The sequence below is a fragment of the Malaya genurostris genome, chromosome 2 (assembly GCF_030247185.1).
Source record: "Malaya genurostris strain Urasoe2022 chromosome 2, Malgen_1.1, whole genome shotgun sequence".
Classification (NCBI taxonomy): domain Eukaryota; kingdom Metazoa; phylum Arthropoda; class Insecta; order Diptera; family Culicidae; genus Malaya; species Malaya genurostris.
The window spans coordinates 19,609,444-19,632,350 of NC_080571.1; the positions used below are offsets into that span (position 1 = coordinate 19,609,444).

A 22,907-nucleotide genomic window follows, 5' to 3' on the forward strand; every position below is an offset into this window, starting at 1 on the left:
ATCTTATTCAAATCGTTTCATGCCTCACTCAATAAACTCAATAATTAAACTAAAAGTTATAACACATATTTATATTAAATTGTAACAATAATTAATCGTATCTGATGATGTTTGCAATACCGTCAAGCCCATCAACCACGGAGGGAAAATCGAAAAATTTGTTTGATGCCGAAACTCTTAAAACTGCATGAAACATCGAAATTTAGTGTCATCTCAAAAAAAAAATTTTTTGAAAAAATCAACTTCCTGGGACTTCTAAGACCCAATTTTTATTTTATTTATTATAAAAAAAAAGTCGATTTAAAAAAAAAATAAATTTCGAGATGACACTTAATCTCGACGTTTCATGCAATTCTAAGCCTTTTGGCATCAAAATTTTTTTTTCGATTTCGAAAATTTCATGTACTCCCCCCTATGGTGATTTTTCAAGATATATGAAAATTCCACTAAGTGGACTGAGAAGGGGTTTTTAGATTAGCATCACTGTTCTCATACAAATAGGCAACGCAAATGTCAAGCACTAGTTTGGAAAAATGATGCTGACTGTGTGACATAAACACTGAAGCATGCTTTTGTGAACTACTCGAATCAATCTGAATCAATCGGTGTCAAAATTAGTATCCGAAATTATTTAATAAAAGTATGAAATATATTTTCATGAGACTGTTATGAAAGAAGAGAAAGGCATTATCACACCACTAGGTGGATTCGGAAGGGATTTTTTTTTATATGTTTTCTAAAAACTATAAAATACATGATATAATCATATATACTTTCTATGAAATAAATTTTGGATCGCTGTGCTTGTTTTTGATACAATGTGTATATGACGTAAGTTTTCCTAAAATCCGAATTTAAGGCACAACATTTTGAACTTCTAAAATTAAAATAACCTTTGTTCGCTATAACAAATTTTAAACATTCAAATGAAATAAAAACACAATCCTCAGTCTTCCAATTATTCAACGTTATGGACGCGCATGTGTCGTTTGACACGGTTTGGGTCCACAAATCGCTTGCCACAAATGTCACATTCGTGAGGTCGCGCGGATGAGTGCGTGAACTTATGTACCGTCAGACGTCTGTTCTCTGTGAATCCTTCACCGCAAATTTCACAGGTATACGGTCGTTCACCGGTATGAATGTTCCGGTGGCACAGTAGATGGTTCCGTTGGTTGAACAGGCGGCCGCAGATATCGCAGCAGTACGGCTTAGCACCAGAATGGGTGCGCTTATGCTTGGTTAAATCACCCCCACTGATGAAACCTTTGCCACAGACGTCGCACTCGTGTGGTCGCTCACCGGTATGGATGCGTATGTGTCGGGCTAGCTGATTGCATGCAATGAAAGATTTTCCGCATATGTTGCATTTGTGTGGTCGTTCTCCGGTGTGTATTCTTCGGTGCCGTGCCAAATCTGTATTGGCATTGAACCCTTTGCCACAGAAGTCACACTGTCTGCGATATTTGGCACCGACTAATGGTTCATCGGATTTGTTAGTTAATTGATCACTATCGATTTCAACTTCTTTCTCTATATCGATCGGCACATCACATTGTCCAGTGATCTCACATTTGTTTTGTTTTTTGCAATCATTGGAAGTTGTAGTTATGGAATTGTTATTGATGGTTTTCAAACTAACATCTATAATCAGTTCTGCGTTATTTTCCGTTTCTTTACCAGATGCTGATATTTCATCATCTAACATTCTTATCCTAGATTCAATCGCTAGTCGATTCCTTTCATTTATCAATGTATGCTCGGTTTTAGCACAGCGTTCCCGGAACCGCACAACTCTAGTAACGTCGTCCAGGCACTGTCCACAAATGTTCTTTGAAAAGTCATTGTCGGTAATCTGAATTAAAGCAATTGAATATTTGATGATATCACAATTCAATTGAACAGCTACTCCTACTTACCGAAATGCCACCATATTCAACGATCAACTCACTTATTGTGCATCCGATTTCGTTCCGAGTATCAAATATATAGAACATTTCACGGTCTTTGGATAAACAGCACCGACAGCACTCCGACATCAGTAGTTCGGATGTCATTTTGATCGAATGGCTTGCAATACGATGCGTCCAAAGCAATAGTGTTTATGGGTATAACTCCACCAGCATAAATATAAGATCATGCTGCGATCAATGTACTCTTCGTATGTGTTTGTATTTGTCATGTACATCCAAGGCGTACACGAGCACCAGTTTTACGTATTGAATAGTGATGTTGTACCTATACTTGTTTATGTTTTCGAATTTTCCATATGTTGAACACTCCTTCGGAATGAGGACAATAAAAAGAAAAATAGTGCAAAGCAACGACGATATTGTATTATAGAAAATTCTCAACGGAGTACCGGAAATTTAATCGTCACGGTTCCTTAATTTATTTCGTATGTTGAAATCACTAGATCAGAGCGAGATCAACTATTTCTGTTTAATGCATTTGCTCAAAGAATAAGATCAGCACAGAAGTTTAGCATGTTTTTGCATAAATTTTACGGCTTAATTGCTTCCTAGAAGCGAATGAAACTTGTTGAATCCAATTACATAGCAAAACCACAAACTAACAGACATGACAGTATGAGTAAATTGTTATAAAAATCATTTTTCGTGATGCACTAGTACCACCTATATTGTACTGCGCGAACTATTTACTATCGGTACACCCCTTGTGTTACGTAAAAGGTTTTTTACTAGTTGGTTTCCCCTCGTTTGTCAACACCGATCAGCTGCTTACAGGGTTGCCTGATTTCATCAAAATATTTGATAATGAATCGTCACAATAAATTATTGTAGTACGTTGATAATATATTTAACTTTTTTAGCGATGTTGGAAAGTAAACATTTATTTTACTCAACGTTGTTCATCTAGACTATTTTTGATTGTGTTGGTAATTTTCATCCGAAATTAAGACCAGAAGCAAGTAAATATTGTAACAAAACGGGTTCGATTTTGTATTGCGTTGTAGGATGAGAAGTAGGCACAATGCTGTATATAGTTTTGGCAATATGTAATTAATCTGTATCCTGCATGAAATTCGCATGGAGGTATACAAATCAATACATTACAGGTAATTCTGTATGAATGGCAACTCGGTTGGTAAATGAAAAAAATAAACACAGTCTAGATGACAGACAGGATGTATTTGATAGGGTAACGTGGCGCCATCATGACATATGCGAGTACTGTCCCAACTAAAGGAATATTCGAAATGACCGTTTATATGGTTAAAGAATCTAATTTGAGTGTTCTGTCTGTTAGTCTGTGCTAGTACCACCTATATTGTACTGCGCGAACTATTTACTATCGGTACACCCCTTGTGTTACGTAAAAGGTTTTTTACTAGTTGGTTTCCCCTCGTTTGTCAACACCGATCAGCTGCTTACAGGGTTGCCTGATTTCATCAAAATATTTGATAATGAATCGTCACAATAAATTATTGTAGTACGTTGATAATATATTTAACTTTTTTAGCGATGTTGGAAAGTAAACATTTATTTTACTCAACGTTGTTCATCTAGACTATTTTTGATTGTGTTGGTAATTTTCATCCGAAATTAAGACCAGAAGCAAGTAAATATTGTAACAAAACGGGTTCGATTTTGTATTGCGTTGTAGGATGAGAAGTAGGCACAATGCTGTATATAGTTTTGGCAATATGTAATTAATCTGTATCCTGCATGAAATTCGCATGGAGGTATACAAATCAATACATTACAGGTAATTCTGTATGAATGGCAACTCGGTTGGTAAATGAAAAAAATAAACACAGTCTAGATGACAGACAGGATGTATTTGATAGGGTAACGTGGCGCCATCATGACATATGCGAGTACTGTCCCAACTAAAGGAATATTCGAAATGACCGTTTATATGGTTAAAGAATCTAATTTGAGTGTTCTGTCTGTTAGTCTGTGGCAAAACGGTGATTGTGTGCGAAGATGACTATTGGTACAGCTACCCTACGACATGATCAATATACACGCAGGAAAATCACGGTTGTTTAAAACAACAAACGTTTAGTTGCTCCCCCGAACCAAAAAAATGTGTTAGTTCGAGATAACGCCGATTTAATCAAAATATGCTTATATTAAACCAGAATACGTCATTGACGTCTGTGCCAAGTGTCACGTCAAAATATTCATTGGTGTTTTTTTTTACACGTCACCCTTTATGAAGTATTAAAATCGTAATCGGCGATTTTTACAATGAGCGGAATTATTCAACAAAGAAGTTCCATTTAACTTTGTGTGCGGAATCAAATTTGTTGTACCGAAACGTTCAGAATGTTGCAACAATCTTTCGGAGATAATTGTATGTCGCGAGCAAGTGTTTTTGATTGGTACAAGTTGTTCAAAGTCAAATACCTTACTGGGATCGTTGGAATATCGAAAGGATTAGTAAAAACTAAGAAGAAAAGTAAACGAACGATTGGTTCCAAAATCACTCAAATAAAATTAAGAAACAAACAATTTTGAAATTATGAGCAAAGTCTTACTATTTTTGTCCACAGTCATATGAAATATCATCATTTTTGTTTGTTTTGTTTTTTTCTGCCTTTATTTGAAACAAAACATATAAAAAAACTCTAGACCTATCTATGCTTATGATGAGTAAATCGAAAGTTGTCAACAGTTGACCGCAAATTGATTTACATACTATATTGAAGTACTTACTATATACTATACAAAAGAACAAAAAAATCACTCAATGGCTTTATTTTCAATCGATTCATCTTTATTTCAAAAGTCTAGCTCATAATACTAACAAACAGAAATACACAATCCTACTGTCTTAAACAGTTTTGGTGAGCATATCTTTCCGTTTGCTATGCAGGCGCTTATGCTGGGTCAAGGTATTGCCGCTGACAAACTTTTTACCGCAAAGGTCACATTCGAAAGGCCGTTCGCCGGTGTGTACACGTTCATGTATGTCAAGCACATATTTTTCGGAGCACCCTTTGCCGCAAAACCTGCAGGCATACGGTCTATGCTCGGAGTGCGTACGGCTGTGCTTTGTTAAATGTCTACTGAGACGGAACACCTTACCACATACATCACATTTGTGTTCTTGAGAGATAAGATGGATCTCAGCATGCCTTGTAAGGCAATGGCTATAGTTGAATTGTTTGCCACATACCTCGCATTTGTATGGTTTTTCGGTGGTGTGAGTTCGAATATGACATACCAAAGTGCTCTGTTGAGAATATTCTTTGCCGCAAATTTCACACTTGAATGGTTTCTCACCGGTGTGAGTACGCATGTGATCTTGCAGCTTAGACTGACTTATACATTTTCTTCCACAGACGTTGCACTTGAACGAGGGAGCATCCGTGTGGGTTTTCATATGCATTTTTAATGATGCTGTATGGATATAATTCCTACCACAAATGTCACACTGGTGTGTTTCATTCTTATGAATTTGCATATGATATTTAAGACTGGAAACATGTATAAATCCTTTATCACAGATATGACATTTGCATGATTCTTCGCCGGTATGAATACGCATGTGATCTTCGAGAACATTTGGACGACAAAATTGTTTGCCACAAATAACACAGGTGTAAGGTTTCTCTCCAGTGTGAATGCGTTCGTGAATTACTAGAATGCTATTATGCATAAACAATTTACCACAAAATGAACATTTGTGGCGTCTCTCGCTGCTGTGTATCCGCCGATGATTAACAAACTGTCGTTTGGTGAGAAATTGTTTGTTACATACTTCGCACTTATAACTTTCGGACTCGATTATCTCAGTACATTCAGGTTGTTCCATTTCGCTGGAGAATTGTTTGGAAATCAGCAATATGAGCGTTTAAATTTTTTTACATAAACAAACAAACCTGTTGCAGCTTATTCCCTCTGAGTAGCTTAGTTCCACCCCATTTTTTACTAGATTCTGCGAGTCTTCCAATTTATCAATTATATTACTCGACTCCATGATCTGATATGCGTCTTGCTGTATTCAGAAATTGTCTCTTTAAAAACTAATGTATTGCAAAAAATTCTGAAACTTGAAACACCGACAGAAAACACCCGTGACTAACTTTCCTAATATACATTTTAGCAACTAAAGTGTTCAATTTTTAGGAAACTATCTGTACAAACTTTCAACTCCTATTGTTTTTATTTTTCGATAAAGAAAGCAGCTGTATACTCTTTTTTTTTATTTATTATGTTCATTGAAGAGGACTTATTTTTCAAAAGCTCCGATCTACACTCTTAGCAGCCGCTAACTAATTTTGGGTCAAAACCTACACGCTCTTTGAACATGACTCATGGTTTGAGTTGTAATCACTCAATTTCATAAACTGGAAAAATATGTCAAAATTTGAGTATGGATTGTATCTGGTTTTTGAAACCCCAAATCATCAAATGTACAGTTGTAAATGTAAGTTTGCCCAAAGTGTTATCATGGCAACTTTGACAAAGCTCGCTATCTATTTTTTCTATCAAATCGAAGTTTGAATAGAAAACAATCTAATTTTGGGTTGCTTATACAAGAGCTTGGCAATGAGTGATATCTCCTCAAAAAATAAATAAACTCGATTTTCATTGTACACGGTTAACTTTCGGAATTGAGTTAAGGAGCAAGACTCTTTGCATACGTATGAGTAATGACAAAAATGTGTGCGTAAAATCAAATTCCAGCGCTTTTTTCCCTGATTTTAATCAATAAATCTTCCGATTGGTTAATAAATACACCAATCAGTTCATTCTGCTTAAAAATGCAATTCAAGAAAAGTGAAAATCTTAGTCTAAAACTCTTCCGTTTTTCTTCAAATTGCTCGAAAAAAATTATTTCAGTTTCAGCTTACTTCCACTAACACATTAGATTAGCAACAAACACTTTCCTATATGGATTTCCTCTTACAGAAATTATTTCGATATAAAGATTTACGTACCTTCTATAAGTAAACCCGCAAAATAGGAACCTTTAATTTAACATGCGAAAGCCAATGGATATGGAATGTTGTTATTAAACTATTTATTTTTCCGGAAAACTGCTTTTGCAACAGAAAATATTTAGTTTTGTTTATTTTGTGTAGCGCAATCCAATACAAATGCATGGAAGCAGTGTTGTTAACTTTTTTTATTAGGAAATTATAATCTACATTCATAAATTGTAAGCAATTTTCCATCAAACGTTGGTGAAAAATTGATCAAAACTGATATTTCATGCAAAAAGTCAGGCTTAACATTAATTTGAGAATAAATTATTGCTAAAAAGATTGTTTGAAACTCAATCATGCAAGCCACTTTGATAAACTGGTTTCACTGCATATATGAATACATAGATCTATGACATGCTTACTAAATAAAATGTACGTAATACACAAATTACCAACACAAGTTACCTTGGTTTACTCTTGATCCTTAAATGCGTCGAGAATTAACTACACGCTGTTGTAAAATTAGGAAAAAACGAAGTTTACCATAGATAACAATGAAACGATCATGCGCTCCAGTGAATCATTGATTGTTGTGTTTACTATTTTGCATGTTAAATACAAATTAAATCCTAATGGAGATAATTATACATAGAATTTAATTTTACCAAGATTTTTTTCAATCTTACAATGGCTATGGTAAAACGGAGAAGATTCAATAATGCCGATAAAGCATGAAATGGTTTTAATTTTATTATGAACATGATGCATTTTTCCATACATAAAATGAGCACCGTTATATTGTGCATTAATGGACGTGACTTGGCACATTTTGATAATAGTTTATGACATTCTTAATTATAACTAGATCAATTCAATTGATTTTAAGACAGATTCTTTTTGCAGTAAGTAATGTATGCAATAAATATTCCTTAGTAGTAATTTCGAGATTCAGTTTTGATCCACTAGAAAACCATGGACACTATCAACAGCACTCCAAGCGCAAATCGACGTCTGCTGGGTTTGCCATAGCCAGCAGGAATTCAGGAAAGCGCCTTAGAGACCCAAGTAGCAAACATTGTTCTTGTAGTGTATTTCTTAACTCTTCTCGTCACGATTGTGATTGAGAGTATATGCTACTGAGCAGACCAATTCCTCTTGCCAAGTAAATTCGAGGGGGACGACAGATCCGGTTAATACCAATAAAATGAAAAAAAGTCGTCAAAATATAATGAAATTGCATTTATCTCTAATAAGACATCTAATTGTTCAATAGCGTATCTAACCGTTCAGAAGCGTGTCTAACCGTTAGTAAGAAAGTCGAAGCACATGCGATCTCTTGAAGAGTTTTTTTTTATATTTATTAGTGACATTAAACGAGTTGTCAAGGTGGATAAATAAATAAAGAAAAGTGATGGTTGAAAATTATGTTTTTAGTGTATTGTATTCATTAAGTGAATAGTTCGATTTATTTGGCACGAATTCGGAACTGCACGATCTTTAGGGACATAGGAAAACCTAATTATGAGCAAGGATCTATTAAAGAAATGGATTGGTTTCCTTTATTTGAAAACATGGAAAATCCGAAACATTTCGTTTGTCACATTTGGAGAGGTATTCTTGAGATACGATAGTGGACGCTCGATAGAAAATGAAAATATTTGCATACATGATTTCTCTATGAACTGCATCAATCCTTATCGAAAATTATTAATATTAATTATTATTTATTAATAAAATTATTAAATTATTGATATTTGTTTTGTATTACTTTTATATCGCAGCCATTATATTTTTGAGATCCACAGTATTTAATGAAAATGACTGAACATCGATCAATAGTTTCTTAGATCAATTTGTGGTATGAACATTCCCATTTTATAAGATCTCTGTCACTCCTCCCTTATTAGCAACGTTTCACAGATAAAAACCCTGCGATGAATACGACGACAAAAATGTTATTAGACATAAAAATAGTAATGCTTGAATTGTTCACACAATAAAACTGTAGCATGTTTCGTGTAATTCAATTTTTTAACAATATAAGGACAGGCACAAAATGTTATTGTTGATATACGTAGTATTTTCCAGGCATTGCTGGGGGCATTCATCCCTGGCACATCGTTTAAGGGGCGGCGAACCACTCCTTGGGACCTTTTGTTTTGCTCGTCCAAGTGATCTCTCCGGAGATGCAGCTCAGTCTCATCACACCAACGATGGGGGTAGCAAAACTTATTTTGCCACGGGTGTCAAATTTCCTCGGTAACACACTGACCATAATAATTGCTATTTGGCTGAAAGTAAAAGCTTATTTACTTTCGAAATATCCAGTACTTTTCGTGACTGTAATGAGAAAATAGTTATCGACATTCACGATTATGAAAAAGAGGAATTACATCTCACGAGTGCGCTGTGTTTAACTTCCTAGAGCTGCGTTGAATTTTCTATTGAGACAGGATCTGTATTGGATGCTTCCGTATATATTTAAAATTTACTAAATCCTCTAGAGAACTTTTACTTCAAAGACCGCTGATTGACTAGAACACATAGTCAACATTATCGTAATTCGTACGTTCTCCTTGTCCACGTCGAAAAATAATCCTACAAATTATTGATTCCAGTACGCTATTCAGAAAACCTCAATTATCAATTATTATATATATACCGTGCCCACTTGGGAGTTACCCTGGGTTCTGTGTCTTAATTTTGGAAATACACGATTTTCTTCTAGTTATAGTGTCAGTTTTATTTACATATGCAAATACTGGTATCAATAAAGTATAAAATCACCATGGTTATATTTTCAACCAGCAAAAACTCAGCAAAAGACGATCGATCCGTCTCCAACCGTTACTATGTGTAGCAAAGATGAACAAGTGTCGGCAAGGATATGCACAACTGAAAAAAGAGGAGAAATCCTTTCGGATCTGAATTGCATTTGTTAAGTGTCGTCCCCCTCGAGTAAATTGTCTGTGCTCTCAGTCTCAGTTAACACATGAACTAAGTAATCCATGACAATGTAATGAAATGAAGGGTTTGCTCTCGTTAGTATTGTACGAGAAAGAAGACCTTGCTTCACGGCGTGCTACAAGACGCGAAGCAATGTTATATAGGCAATGTTTACGGTTTATTTTTAAAGTGTAGGTTTACAGAAGTCATTTTTAACATAATGTTCGCATTCCAAGACCAAATTTGATCACATTCCAAACATACTTTAAACATTTTATAACAGAAAATTTGCATTTGAGCCCATTTTTAAAACGATCAATTTGTTTCTTGGCAGTTTACACTGTGTATGTATCCTAGAAACTCTAAAAGCAATGTTCTTTAAATTAATATTCATCGAAACTAAAAGTTTTGAATCTAGTTTCCTCATAGGCATCAACAATATGAGAACCATTCATCAAATGCTAACCTCATGGAGCATAGGTCTCAACAAGCGGGCATATTCATGAACTAATGAACGATCGAAGCAGCTCTCCTTGCTTGGGTTGCGCTGTGAATTCTACCTGACATACGAATGTGTGTGAATAGCACAGATGGTGAAACCCTTTTGTTAATATTCGTTGCTTCAGTTTGCAAGCCCTGGTAATATGAATGGTTTTAACATTTGTTACAAAACCATGTGAAATCGCTTGTCGAACATATTCAACAAAAATAAATACCAATCGTGAAAACATACCAATTTTAACATGTTTTAATTGCTACTTGGGGATCAGATCTGCTCGCAGAGAAATTGAGCTTGTTTAAAATAACAAAAGAGTTTATTATAAAATATGATTTCAAGCTAGAATTTGAATTAATTTCTCCCTTCTACATCAACAATTATATCTATTTGATTTGAAGACAAATTCTCATCCTGGTTAACGAAAAACTGGTTTGTTTCGGCAGATTTTATCGTTGAAATAAATCAGCCATTTATTACATGTCAACAAAAGTAGAGTTGAAGTTATTGGCAACGTATTTGTTGATTCAATCGTGTTTTACATTTATATCAAGAAAAAAATTGGTTCATTTTATCTACGATCTTATTTGTGTAATGACAACTAAGTTTATTGTTGAAATTAACCGTATCAGTATAAACCAGAGAATTTTTCTCCCATGGATAATCAAAAAAGTTTGCACGTGTTTTAGAAGGACAATTTCTTTCGTTTCCTTGGGGTCTGTTTTTTAAACTTTTTTTCGACAAGTGTTTCTTTCGTTTCCTTGGGGTCTTTTAACAGTTCAAGCGTACGTATGGATAATTCAAAATATTACTAAACTTGCATTACATTACATAACACGTGTTTTACAGAAAATATTTGATGCATGAATTCTATCTTGACATGTGAAAAATTTGATCGTCCAACGACAAAAGCGTCAACTGCTATTGAAAACAATTAACAATTTGAAAATGAATAAAAATCGAATTAAAATTAGTTTAAAAATGACCTTGAAAATTAGTTCGGAAGAAATCTCCTTTTGAGAATAATGACAAACAAAAATGTATGATTTTCACAAACAAAAGCGTATGTTGAAATACTAATTCTCGGTTGATTTCCAGAAGGCCGTAAGAGCAAGTGACAGTTTCTCTTTGTTTACTTTCTCTTCTATTAATTACACCGGGATTCAGGCATGTAAACATAAACAAACGACCATTTCAGATCGGGATTTCACTTCTAAGTTACTCCAGTTGTCGCGCAGCCTGGCGAATCTTTGGCACTAATTGAACATCTGGACATTTTTTCTTCAAGGGCTTGCAAGGTAACGTCGAAATATAGAAAATTTTACACACATCCGATTCTGTTCATTTCGTTGGAGGAAGGATTTGGCGGATCGCACTGTGGTATCTATTACAGTTATTATGGATAATGGAGTGATTGTGCTGTGGGTGGCATTTCAAATGCAGGTGATGAAAACGATTGAAACATCCCGGAACAAAACACCGCATTTCACTGTCAATATTTTCGCAAACAGAACCAACTCTAAATATTTTCATAAAAGCAACTCCCGGAACGTCATTTGTTTATGTTTTTTCTTCTTCACGTCTCTCTGTTATTCCAAAATAAAATGACAACCGCACTAACACATAGAAAAACGTGATCACCAGGGTATTTTACATCGTGAGTAGCCGTAACCTGTGTGTCATGGTCATTTCAACTATATGCTTAAATAGTAACAACGGCCATAATATGAGATTATTCACTATCTGTATTGTATAAAGTATTAGATAACAAAGACTATAATATGAGAAGACTATTTCTATTTATGACTTTTCTGGTATGGTCATTCTAACAATAATTGTCATCTCAAAACTAAGAACAAATAGATGAAATAACTATCACAAGTAAGGTGAAATCGTTCATTATAAATTTGAGAAACGAAGTAGTTATTGCTACCATATCAGTATGTTCTTCTGTACAATGCACAAATGTTACCATGAGTACATATATAGTTGGCTAGAAGATTGTAAAGTTTGAAAGCACTATTCATATTGTTCATATGAACAGAATCCATGTGATAACTACATGATCATATAGTGTTTTTCAACCGACTATGTAGTTTATTGAGGCTGGGTATACAAATTGTCAATAAACGCATCTATTTCTTCATTGGGCATAAAAAAGTTTCAGTATGGCTGAAAATTTCGTACGTGTATAACAAAACTGAAGTGATGGATGCAAAGCTTTTGTATTTTGTGATTGTGCATAATTTTTCATTTACATTGGACTTGAAGGTAATTAATATAAGTTTTGCCCTCAATAGTCATACTCGTTTCCGTCGTTGAAATTGAACTTTTCAACTTGTTTTCAGTCAAGTCGAATCGTTATGTAAATGGACGTGTTGTATACTAAAAAAGGCGGGTGAGTAATGTCAGAGATATAACTGGATGTCGTGAATACGAAAAAACTGACACGCTCCCATCACTTTTCCGAATATCAGTTAGTTGATTGATTGTATGAATTGTGCAAGCTTTCCTCTTTTTCACTAATAGAATTTGAAGCGATACACCTACATTAAAGTACAGATTAGTTACATTAAACAGCTACTATTCTACAACTATATATTCCAAACTTGAAACAATTCCTTTTTAATTTGCTAATATAGGAAGCTAGGTACGACAAATTTGTAGTTTATTTTTATTGAAGCTATGAAGTTCGAAGATATCTGATTCTTCTCGAAATTTCAGTACGAGACAATTGCAATGGCCTGGTCTGAAATGTATCTACGATCTTCGGTATGCAAGAGTGATTCTAATAATAATAATGATAGTAATAATAATAATACAGATTAACCTGTATATATGGCAACCCTGTTTCGCATGGCATATTTTCACACGATCCCATACTAGTATAAAGATGTGTTCAACATCATCACTTTCGCTTTCGCATTGCCGTTCGTAATTGAATGTGTTAGTGACGGTACAAATCTGTTTTTCTACCTGTTTTCGGAGCCATCGTTCTGACGGTGTCTCGTACGTACAGAGTAGCTGCTTTAACTTAAATGACGCTATTTCTCACTTCACATTTCCTTTTATACGTGCTAGTGGTAGCACGGTAGGACGTCCCCTTTGTTAGAATTCCTTTCCTATACGCAGAACGGGAAACAGTGAAACGATATAAAAGAGAGAGTTAGCAGAGCGGCAGCCAGTAATACTGAATGGGTCGTCGAGCTGCTAACAGCATGTTGTGGAGGAACAATTAAGGGCAAGGTAAAGTCCCGCTCAAACCGTGCTGGTCTGAAGTGCCCAGTTGGCGGCAGAATCCATCGTTTGCCTCGGGAGGGGAACTACGCCGAGCGTGTCAGTGCTGGTGCATCGGTCTATCTGGCGGCAGTGATGGAGTACTTGGTTGCCGAAGTGTTGGAGTTGACCGGTAACGCTGCCCATGACAACGAAAACGAAAATCATCCCTCGCCATCTGCAGCTGGCCATCCGTTGAAAACCCCGTCCTTTTCAGGATGACCACATTACTGTGATAAAGAAATATTTAGAATTGCTTTAAGTTTAGCCAGTTCTGATACGCCTGGAAAGTAGAATGCGCAAATCAAGTGGAAACATTTGTTCTAACAATTTTTGTTTTCGGCCGCATACTAAAGTAATCGCGACAAAAATACATATTGATCTGTGGCAACTCTGTTTCGCACGGCATATTTGTATACTAGTATAAAGATGTGTTCAAAATCATCACTTTCGCTTTCGCATTGCCGTTCGTAATTGAATGTGTTAGTGACGGTGCAAATTATTTTAATTCCCATCTTGATGAATCTTTTGGTAGGAAATATTGAGATCTGACATGGTTCTCGTGTGTGTCTTGTTTCGGCAATGGGCCTTGCTGGACTTTTTGGCTGCCTTTTTCGGTGTCATTGTGCTGACGGTGTCTCGTGCATTCATATCGGGAAACAATGAGACGACAGGTCCTCGATGTTGCTATCGTGTGTCTTGTTTCGGGAAGAGTTGCTCAGCAAATGATAGGAAAAGTGAACCATTCAACTTTTATATGGATGCTCTTGTATAGATACAGACATCTCGCGTTCTGATTGGCTGGTGCTGTCATGGGTTAAATCAAACAGGTTTTTCAATAGTGTACTATTGAAAAACTTCAATATTGTTGTGATACACGTTCAAGTTGAAGATTTTCGATTCTATTGGTAGTTAGATTATATAAATCCTTCTACAGATCACTGAGCTATGAGCTTTCAAAATACGAGAAAGGCAAACGCGCCATATGAATTATCCTCTTTGATACTCGTTTATACCAAACATTTCAGAAAAGTTTCATTTTGAACTATTTAAGAATATGTCACACAACTGAAAGTTTTATCATAAAATTGTGATCATATTTCCGATGGCATGTAGCAAGAATTATGTTGATTCGTTAGATGTAACAGGAGATATTCACGATCAAAAACTTATCACTCTCTCAGAGGGTAAATTTTGAAAAGGCGCCCCATAGTAAAGTAAGTCGTATTCACGACAAAATTATTCAATTATTGGTCGCGGGGAACAACATAAGCTCTTTATGACGGGAGAAGTAGCAAGATATCTCAGTGCGGTAATCTAACAGGTGTTCTAGCTGCTCATTCTTGTTTCGGGAAATACTTGACCGGATAGTGATCCAGATTGCTGGATCAGCAACTGCTACCAGTATTTCCAATCATTGACCTTTCAACAGACAACGGCGTAATGAGTGATGCAGCATAGAACTGATGTCACCACATGAGCTGAAGTGACAGTTCCCAGTTCCAGACGGTTTATGTCGACCAGCGGACGGGAAAACGCACCGTTTCCGACTACGACTCGATGCACCTGCCATCGCAGCATGAGGATTCCTTTCTGATGAGGACCTGAGTCAAATATCGCCATTACGGTTGGAAGCTTGCTATATGAACTAGGCAAACATTAGCAGTAGCGGTGTGGTGGCGGTACAACGGTCCGATACGATCCACACCTCAACATTAGTAGTCATAAATAAAATAAACCTAGGTTCCCCAGTGTAATAGTACGGTAGTTGAGCAACCCGTGACACAAAAAGCGTCATCTGATGTAGAGTGGTTGCGTAAATACTCCTAAAATACATGTACAAAGTTGCCTGTGCATTTAACACAACCACAGTAGCTAATGGAAAAAAGTACAGCCGTTTCTCACTTGAAGCACTGTCAGTGTCACCGTACAGTGGGTAATCTAGGTTTACTTAATTTATGCTACTACGATGCTCGATGTCACTCCGATGCGTCCACGTAAGCAGTAACACGTTACTGCCGCATGGGCAATATTATAAAATTTGATTCGAAAATAAAACATCATTAACAAATTTTCTTATTTTTCTAGTACTTAGTAGGATTCTTTAACTTTCAAACATTTGCGCATATTTTTCTGACATTCAATATTGTCTAATCAACCATTATTTTGAGTTTCGAAATAACTAGAAGTGAAAAGTCAAAAATACCATGGCTCTGGTTATAACAAAAAGAGTAATGTAAAAAATGCAATCGTGGTTGCGCTAACCATCATATTCGTAATAGTTATTCAGACAATATTCAGTTCAATATTACCGCTCAAGAGGCAAAGCCTTATATAGTAAAAATGAACTTGACCAATGTTGAAATCGCCTGTTTGAATTGTCGGTTGAAAACTGGTACCATAACATTTTTCACAGTGTACAAAGAACCATCGCCACAGGAACACCATACAGTAGTACACAACCGTGGAACTGGCAACAATGATAATAACCTGGTTGCGCTGCTAAGTTCCCAACTTCCCATTACCTAGAGTGCCTATAACCAGAGTGACGACATCTCATCCGTAATTTTGGCAACAATTCAAAACATTCCATTAGCTTAACATTGAATTGACAGGTCGTTTGCTCGTTTGGAACTGGGAGCTGTCATTCCAAACGAACAGCTGTCGCCACTCTGATTATAGTCACTCTACCATTACCATATTCGCCATTAGGGATGTCGGAAATTTCGAATTACTCGATTATTTAATAATCGAGTATAATTTTGAAACTAATCGATTGAAATTTATTCGATTATCTGGGTTATTAATCGATTACTCGATTATTCATTCGATTATCACTATGGGATTTTTTTGATTATTCGATTAGCTCAATAATCGAATATTAGTTTTAGGTTAATCGATTAAATATTACTCGATTATCTGCACTCAAATAAAAATTCACGTTCGATTCACTTGAAAAATCACGTAGAATGGTTTCAAATGTCAAATTGAATATTTTACGTGACGAAAATGAATGTTATACGAACATCCCCTAAAATGAATATAGTCATCACATAAGGTTTACGTGAATTGATCAAACGTCAAACAATCTACGTGAATTTCCAGTGTGAAAAACTCGATTTTGAAAATGGCGAGCAGTGGCCCTCGAAGTGTAAGTAGTGTAAATATTTGCGAGAATAGTTATTTAATTACAATTTTTTACTCCATCGACCGGACCATTCCAGTATAAAAGTTTCCATGTGTTCAACTGGACCGAGTGCCTGCGTGAGTCCGGAAGTTTACCCGCTCCTGCCGAATGCTTCAAACAGGCCGTCGGTATGAAGCTAGAGACACTGGAACCATGTAATGCGACTTCAACCTGTATCGGTAGTGTTGTGGGAGTTGTTGGATCTCGACTTCGGCTTCGGTTGGATGGCAGTGACAACATAAACGATTTCTGGAGGCTTGTCGATTTGAGATACCACGACGTTATTAGTTGCTTTTTAAGCCATTGGAATTATATGACAATTTTCTGAAATATATGTTTTATATTTCATGGCATTTTTCATTTCATAGATTTATGTCAAAATCTGGGATCTTCCTTTCGACTTCAACCAATATGTAAAATAGTAATTTTCTGGTATCTAAATTTGATATGAACTGATAGATAAATGTGATATGAACAGTACATTACATTTTACCTATGAAACACGTAACTTTTACTGGATTATGCATTAAACAGCTTTTAAAAACCAGTCCATTAAAACCTACGTGAAAAGTAGGGTGGAAAATATTCACATAACTTTTCACGTAACTATAATATGATTATTATTTTGAGTGTGGGTTATTATTCGATTACTCGATTAATCGATCGGTGTTGCGACATCCCTATTCGCCATATTCACAATGCAAATGTCAAACCTTTCTGCTTTGTAAATATTGAGATTCTATATTACGTTTTGCAACTATTAGAAAATGGAGCTAGAACATAATTCTATAGTCGAGGAAATCGTTATTAAAAACAAAGATTATTGTGATGAAGTGGATATTCTAAATCAATCTAGCTCAAAATTAGCAAATGAGGAATCAGTCACTAAAGAGGAAAGCGAACTGCCGAGAACAACAAATAGGAAGAGATTTGTATGTGTTATATGCGATAAAGCATATAGACGCCGTTTTGAATACGAAAACCACGTACTGATTCATACTACAGGAAAGAAACCGTTTAAATGTAACATTTGTGGTAAAGGATTCAACTGGAAGAGTTATCGCGATCTGCATCAACGCATTCACACAGAAGAAAAACAATTCAAATGCGATATTTGTGATGCTGCATTTGCACATAGAAGTAAACTGATTTTGCACACTCGTTCTCACCGTAATGAACGACCATTTGTGTGCGATATTTGCGGGAAAGACTATAAAACTTCGGCTTATTTAAGGCAACATAAAATCGTGCATTCAAATCGGTACATATGTAAAGACTGCGGAGAACAATTTGGCTCATCTCACAGCTTAACAGTGCATAAGCGCACTCACCGCGAAAAACGTTTTCAGTGTGACCAATGTGACCGCCAATTTCATTATAGTAAATATCTGAAGGCACATTTGGAGAGTCATCGTAAAAATTCGTGTAATATTTGCGGTAAAGAATACAAACATCACTACGAACTCAAGAATCACCTTGCCGTACATACATCGGGATTGAAACCATACAAATGCACCATATGTGGCAAAGGATTTAGTTGGAAGGGTTATCGTGATGTACATGAAATTAGTCACAAGGAAAAACAGCACAAGTGTGATCAGTGTGGAACTGCGTTTGTTAATAAACAACAATTAGTTTCCCACATGCAAACTCACAATAGTGAACGATCGTTTCAGTGTGATATTTGCGGCAAAGATTATAAAAGGCTGGAAACTTTGTTGCGTCATCGATCTGTTCATTCAGGCGACCGACTCAAATGTGAAATATGCGGAGAACAATTCGATTCTAACGCTGGTTTGACGATACACAAGCACACTCATGACGAAATAACACATCAATGTGAGCAATGTGGCAAAAAATTTCTCAGTGTTAGTCAACTAGACATACATATGGCGAGCCACATCGGGAAAAGGGAACGCAAATGTGATATCTGTGGCAAAGGATTCAATACAAACAGCGGATTACAGCAGCACCACCGTTCGCACACTCGTACACATACATGCACCATATGCAACAAATTATTCAGTAATTTTGTTGAATTGAACGATCACATTCTAACTCACAACACAGAATGGCCATTCAAATGTGAACTGTGTGGAAAAAAATTTTCCACAAAGGATTATTTAGTACGGCACATCAAACGGCACGACCGAATTAAAAGCACCAAGAAATCGGTCCCATGTGACGAGTGCGGTAAGGTGTATTTAAGCTTACGTACTTTGGAAAGGCACAGGACTAAACATAAATCAAATGCGAATGTTAATGGATGATGTGTGATTGATTGGACCGTATCAAAAATCGTGATAAGAAAATAGTTTTTAATAAACTTGTGAAATCAGAATAAATAAAAAATAAATCCATGTCATAATGTGCAGAGTTCCCGTAATACAATGTTCACAATTCTCGCATTCACTGAGCTCTTATTAGCGGCTAAGCCATAGCTAGTTTGTAGCTTACATTTTAATGTGACATCATTAGCAGTTGATGAAGTTGTGAACTGGTAATGTTCGGGAGAGCTACATCCAGGCTGTATTTTTGAGTTCTCTATGAAATATAGTTCGTTTTTACCAATCAATGCATAGAAACACTGTTTTTAACTGCCAAACACCTCTAAAATGTCACATGATAGCTGTGCATGTTCTTTTGAGTTTCGAAGGTACTAGAAAATTGACCAATGAATTAGTAGGCTTGTCAGTCGTTAGATGCATTTTTCCCATAATGCCACTTTTCGTGTGGAACAGGATTTTGCAAGGTATCGCACTCGTAATATAAATGCCCTATCAGTTGTACATCCGAGAGATAAGCTTTACCACATATATGGCAATCGTATGACATTTGCTGAAAATGGCTAATATTGTGCTTGCGAAGCTGATCGTGATCCTCGAACTTTCTGGTGCAGGTTTCACATTTTAACATGTTTAGGTGAGCAAAACGTGTCTGTCCTGCCAGAGCAGGATTAACCCATTTGTAAGAACGTCTATCACTCTGGGCGCTGTGATGGTCTCTGATATGAGTGTTAAGCTTTTCCTGAGTGATGAAACTATTTTGACAGATCGCACATATGTGTTCTGCTTGTTCTCTGTTCGATCGGTTGACTTGGTTTGATTTCGTATCTGTAATTAAACAGGCTCACTTGCTGTAGCTTGATGATCAGAATTCTAGTTTAGGAGTTAACTTACGAGCACCGTAACCTTGATCAAGTTTCTCTTGGAACGCATCTTGAGCAGCTTTTTGCGGAATTCGTAACATTGTTCTGACCAATTTCACTTGAATGCTTTTTCAAGCGTTAGTATAGGAAATGCTACAACAAAACTGGATAGTACAACAGTAACAGTAACAAATTATTAACAAGGAAAATGAATGAACGAATGCTGAAAATCAACAAACAGATTGAAACCCAGCGATGCCAGATAAAACTTTTGAACATCTTCGGACAGTGTTGAAGTAATCTTTGCATTTGGAAAATGTTTGAGTTCCCCCAGAGTATGAAGCAGAGACTGGGTTTGGAGAGGAAATAAAATAAGCACGAGCATTTTAATAATACGTAAAGTTAGACGAACGTCGATTTTCAAAAGCTTCCAGCTTGTTCCCGAAAACAGAATTTACATTTATATTATAGACAAGTCCGCAGATCTGGCATCGTTATTGGAATATACACGGTTAAATTTAAATACTCTAGCTGTCACAAAATTTATACTTTGCCTTCTAACGACAGTTCGACATGTAGATGGTGCTGTTGTACAAACGGTGATGTTCACCTATGAAGCTGTCAAAATACATAGGAATGTTTATTCTCCAGTGAATTTTTATTTATTTGTAGTTGAAATTCGAATAATTAAAGAATCTTCTGTTGTAATTAGGGAAAAAAATGATTACTATCAATTAGAATTTCAACCATTATTTTTAATATTCCGCTTGAGAATAAATCTATTTTTTTTGCTTTCAGAATGACCTACAGATTGATAATATTGATTTTACTGGTTGACACCGCTCTGAAATAATTGGTCTGGCAGTTTGTTTCCGTAGGTTTGTTTAAGGGAAAATTACTATGTTAGTAACTATTTCCGCAGTTCGTTTTTACATCTCATCCAAGTCAGTCGATAAAACAAAACCGCTTACGTTCGGGACAAATGAAACCAAGTACAGTATTGTGTAGTGAACAATAAAACGACCTCGAAATGAGTGAACCAAACGAACAAAAGCTACCGCCGACACGAAAGAGTACAATTGTTGTTGACTTCAGGCAGTGCAAAATTCGACCTTCGATACGAGAACTTGAAGGTTTTCTTAAGGAGCAAATGCATCTTGACATTAAACGTGTGCATTTACTTCAATGCAATAAGACGAATAATGTTGTTTACATCCAGTTTTATAAAGAGTTGGATGCAATTCAATTCGCAAAAGACAATAACAATGTGCACTATGTGGAGCACGAGAACATTAAGTACAACATTCCAGTATATAAGGATGATAGTGATATAGAAGTGCGTGTGCCTGATCTTCACTCAAGCGTCACCGATTCTTATATTCGCAAAACTATGTCCCTATACGGAGAGATTCTCTCTATCGAAAAAGAAAAGTGGAAGAATTTTTTCCCCGGTATTCTAAATGGCGTACGTTTATTACGCATACATTTGAAGAAGGCTATACCTTCTTATGTGATTTTCGGTCAAGATACAAGAATTCCGTGCAAATCACTTGTTACCTATAAAAGCTGTTCACTACTGTAAGCCATGTGACAAACTGGACAAGGAGACTAAACCAAAGGACAACGGTGCTTCCTTCACACAAACCCCAAGCAACCCCAGTCCACCTGTGACAGCCGCCAACAACAATGAAGCATCCCCTTCAACGAAACCATCAGTATCCTTTATAGAACAAAGTACACCGGCTGCAATTAACAACTTACCCTCCAACCAACCAGCAATTGCAACCAATATACAACAAGGTGCATCTACAGCAACTAGCAACGAAAAGAAGACGGAAATCGACAACAATACCATAGATGCGGCAATGCATGACGAGACGAACCACGAACGGAGTGCCCCTTAATCCACGCAGAAGAGAAATGGAAGCTCCTCTCCCCCTAGAAAAAGGGTGACAACGAGATCCAACTCAAAAAAATTTTTTTTTAAATCGGCTCAATCGGCCACGTAAAGCTTGTACGCAAAGTACAGTACGCAAGTTTTGCGTTTCAAAGCCAATTGGCACATTCCCACTTGTACGCGGCGGACAGATTTCCCCCCAGACGACTGGCTATGTCTGCCAGCCATTTTTTCCGGAGTTCTGCCCAGAATTCCGGCAAAAGTCTGGCAACAATGCAACAACCGTTTCCGGCAGAGAATTTCGCCTAGCGGTTATTATCGGTTCTGCTTCTGTCGGATTCTTCCCATACAAGATTGGCTGAACCGTTTTGAATCGGTTCTACATTTTTAGCGTCTTGGTTTTATTTTCTCAATAAAAAGTACATATGAAAGACAATCAGTTATTGCCCTTCATACATACTGATTATGTAAAATGTTATTGTTAATAACATTACTTTCTCACTACCAAACATACCTATATTTCAATCTCATTTACCTAGTCTCAAGATTCGTTTTTCGTATGGACATGCGGGATTGACGAATATCAAATGAAGTCGAATAAAAAAAGAAAATAGAAGGAAGAGAGAAATAAACAAGACACGTGCGGCGAGGTAATGACGTATTTCGCCTGGACAATGTTGATAACTGCCGGAATGCAGCCAGCCTTCTGACGGTTGCCAGAATCCCTCACAAGCGGGTTGTCGCAAAGCTGACAAAGCGACACCTGCCAATGAAAAATGGAACCAAGAAAAGAAGGATTCTTTCGGAAATTTTCATATCGGCATTAGTAATTTGCAACATTTTTATCGTTTAGAGCAAATTCAGCAGCTAGAAGTTCTATATGGAAGATTTATAATAGAACAGAAACTGGAACAAACGTATCACCAACAAGCCGTTCTAATTTTATTTATTCGACCAGTTCTTCTGTCAAATTTAAAACTGGTCTACGATGCCGTTCTATTTTTTGTATATTTGAAACACGAGTAAAACATTGCTGGGGCTGCCAAATTTTTC

At 36.3% G+C, this 22,907-nt stretch overlaps 2 protein-coding genes across 2 annotated transcripts; one reads left to right on the top strand and one right to left on the bottom strand.

The window, feature by feature from the left end:
• Positions 1-349: 349 nt before the first annotated feature.
• On the bottom strand, positions 350-6,230 carry LOC131427092 (zinc finger protein 678-like). Its single transcript, XM_058590014.1, has 4 exons — positions 5,855-6,230; positions 4,807-5,791; positions 1,920-2,096; positions 350-1,855 (listed from the first exon to the last, which is right to left on the bottom strand). The coding sequence occupies exons 1-4, from the start codon at positions 5,950-5,952 to the stop codon at positions 959-961; spliced, it is 2,157 nt and encodes a 718-aa protein (XP_058445997.1). The 5' UTR covers positions 5,953-6,230; the 3' UTR covers positions 350-958.
• Positions 6,231-17,521: 11,291 nt separating this feature from the next.
• LOC131431363 (zinc finger protein 665-like) lies at positions 17,522-19,381 on the top strand. The gene has a single exon (XM_058597039.1). The coding sequence runs from the start codon at positions 17,577-17,579 to the stop codon at positions 19,077-19,079; it is 1,503 nt and encodes a 500-aa protein (XP_058453022.1). The 5' UTR covers positions 17,522-17,576; the 3' UTR covers positions 19,080-19,381.
• Positions 19,382-22,907: the final 3,526 nt, after the last annotated feature.

Excerpts from the sequence above, each read along its gene's own strand:
- LOC131427092 (XM_058590014.1), bottom strand. The coding sequence starts at position 5,952 with ATGGAGTCGAGTAATATAATTGATAAATTGGAAGACTCGCAGAATCTA. Across the intron at positions 5,792-5,854 it reads GAGGGAATAAGCTGCAACAG|CGAAATGGAACAACCTGAAT; the intron begins GTTTGTTTGTTT and ends ACAATTCTCCAG. Across the intron at positions 1,856-1,919 it reads TTGAATATGGTGGCATTTCG|ATTACCGACAATGACTTTTC; the intron begins GTAAGTAGGAGT and ends GCTTTAATTCAG.
- LOC131431363 (XM_058597039.1), top strand. The coding sequence starts at position 17,577 with ATGGAGCTAGAACATAATTCTATAGTCGAGGAAATCGTTATTAAAAAC.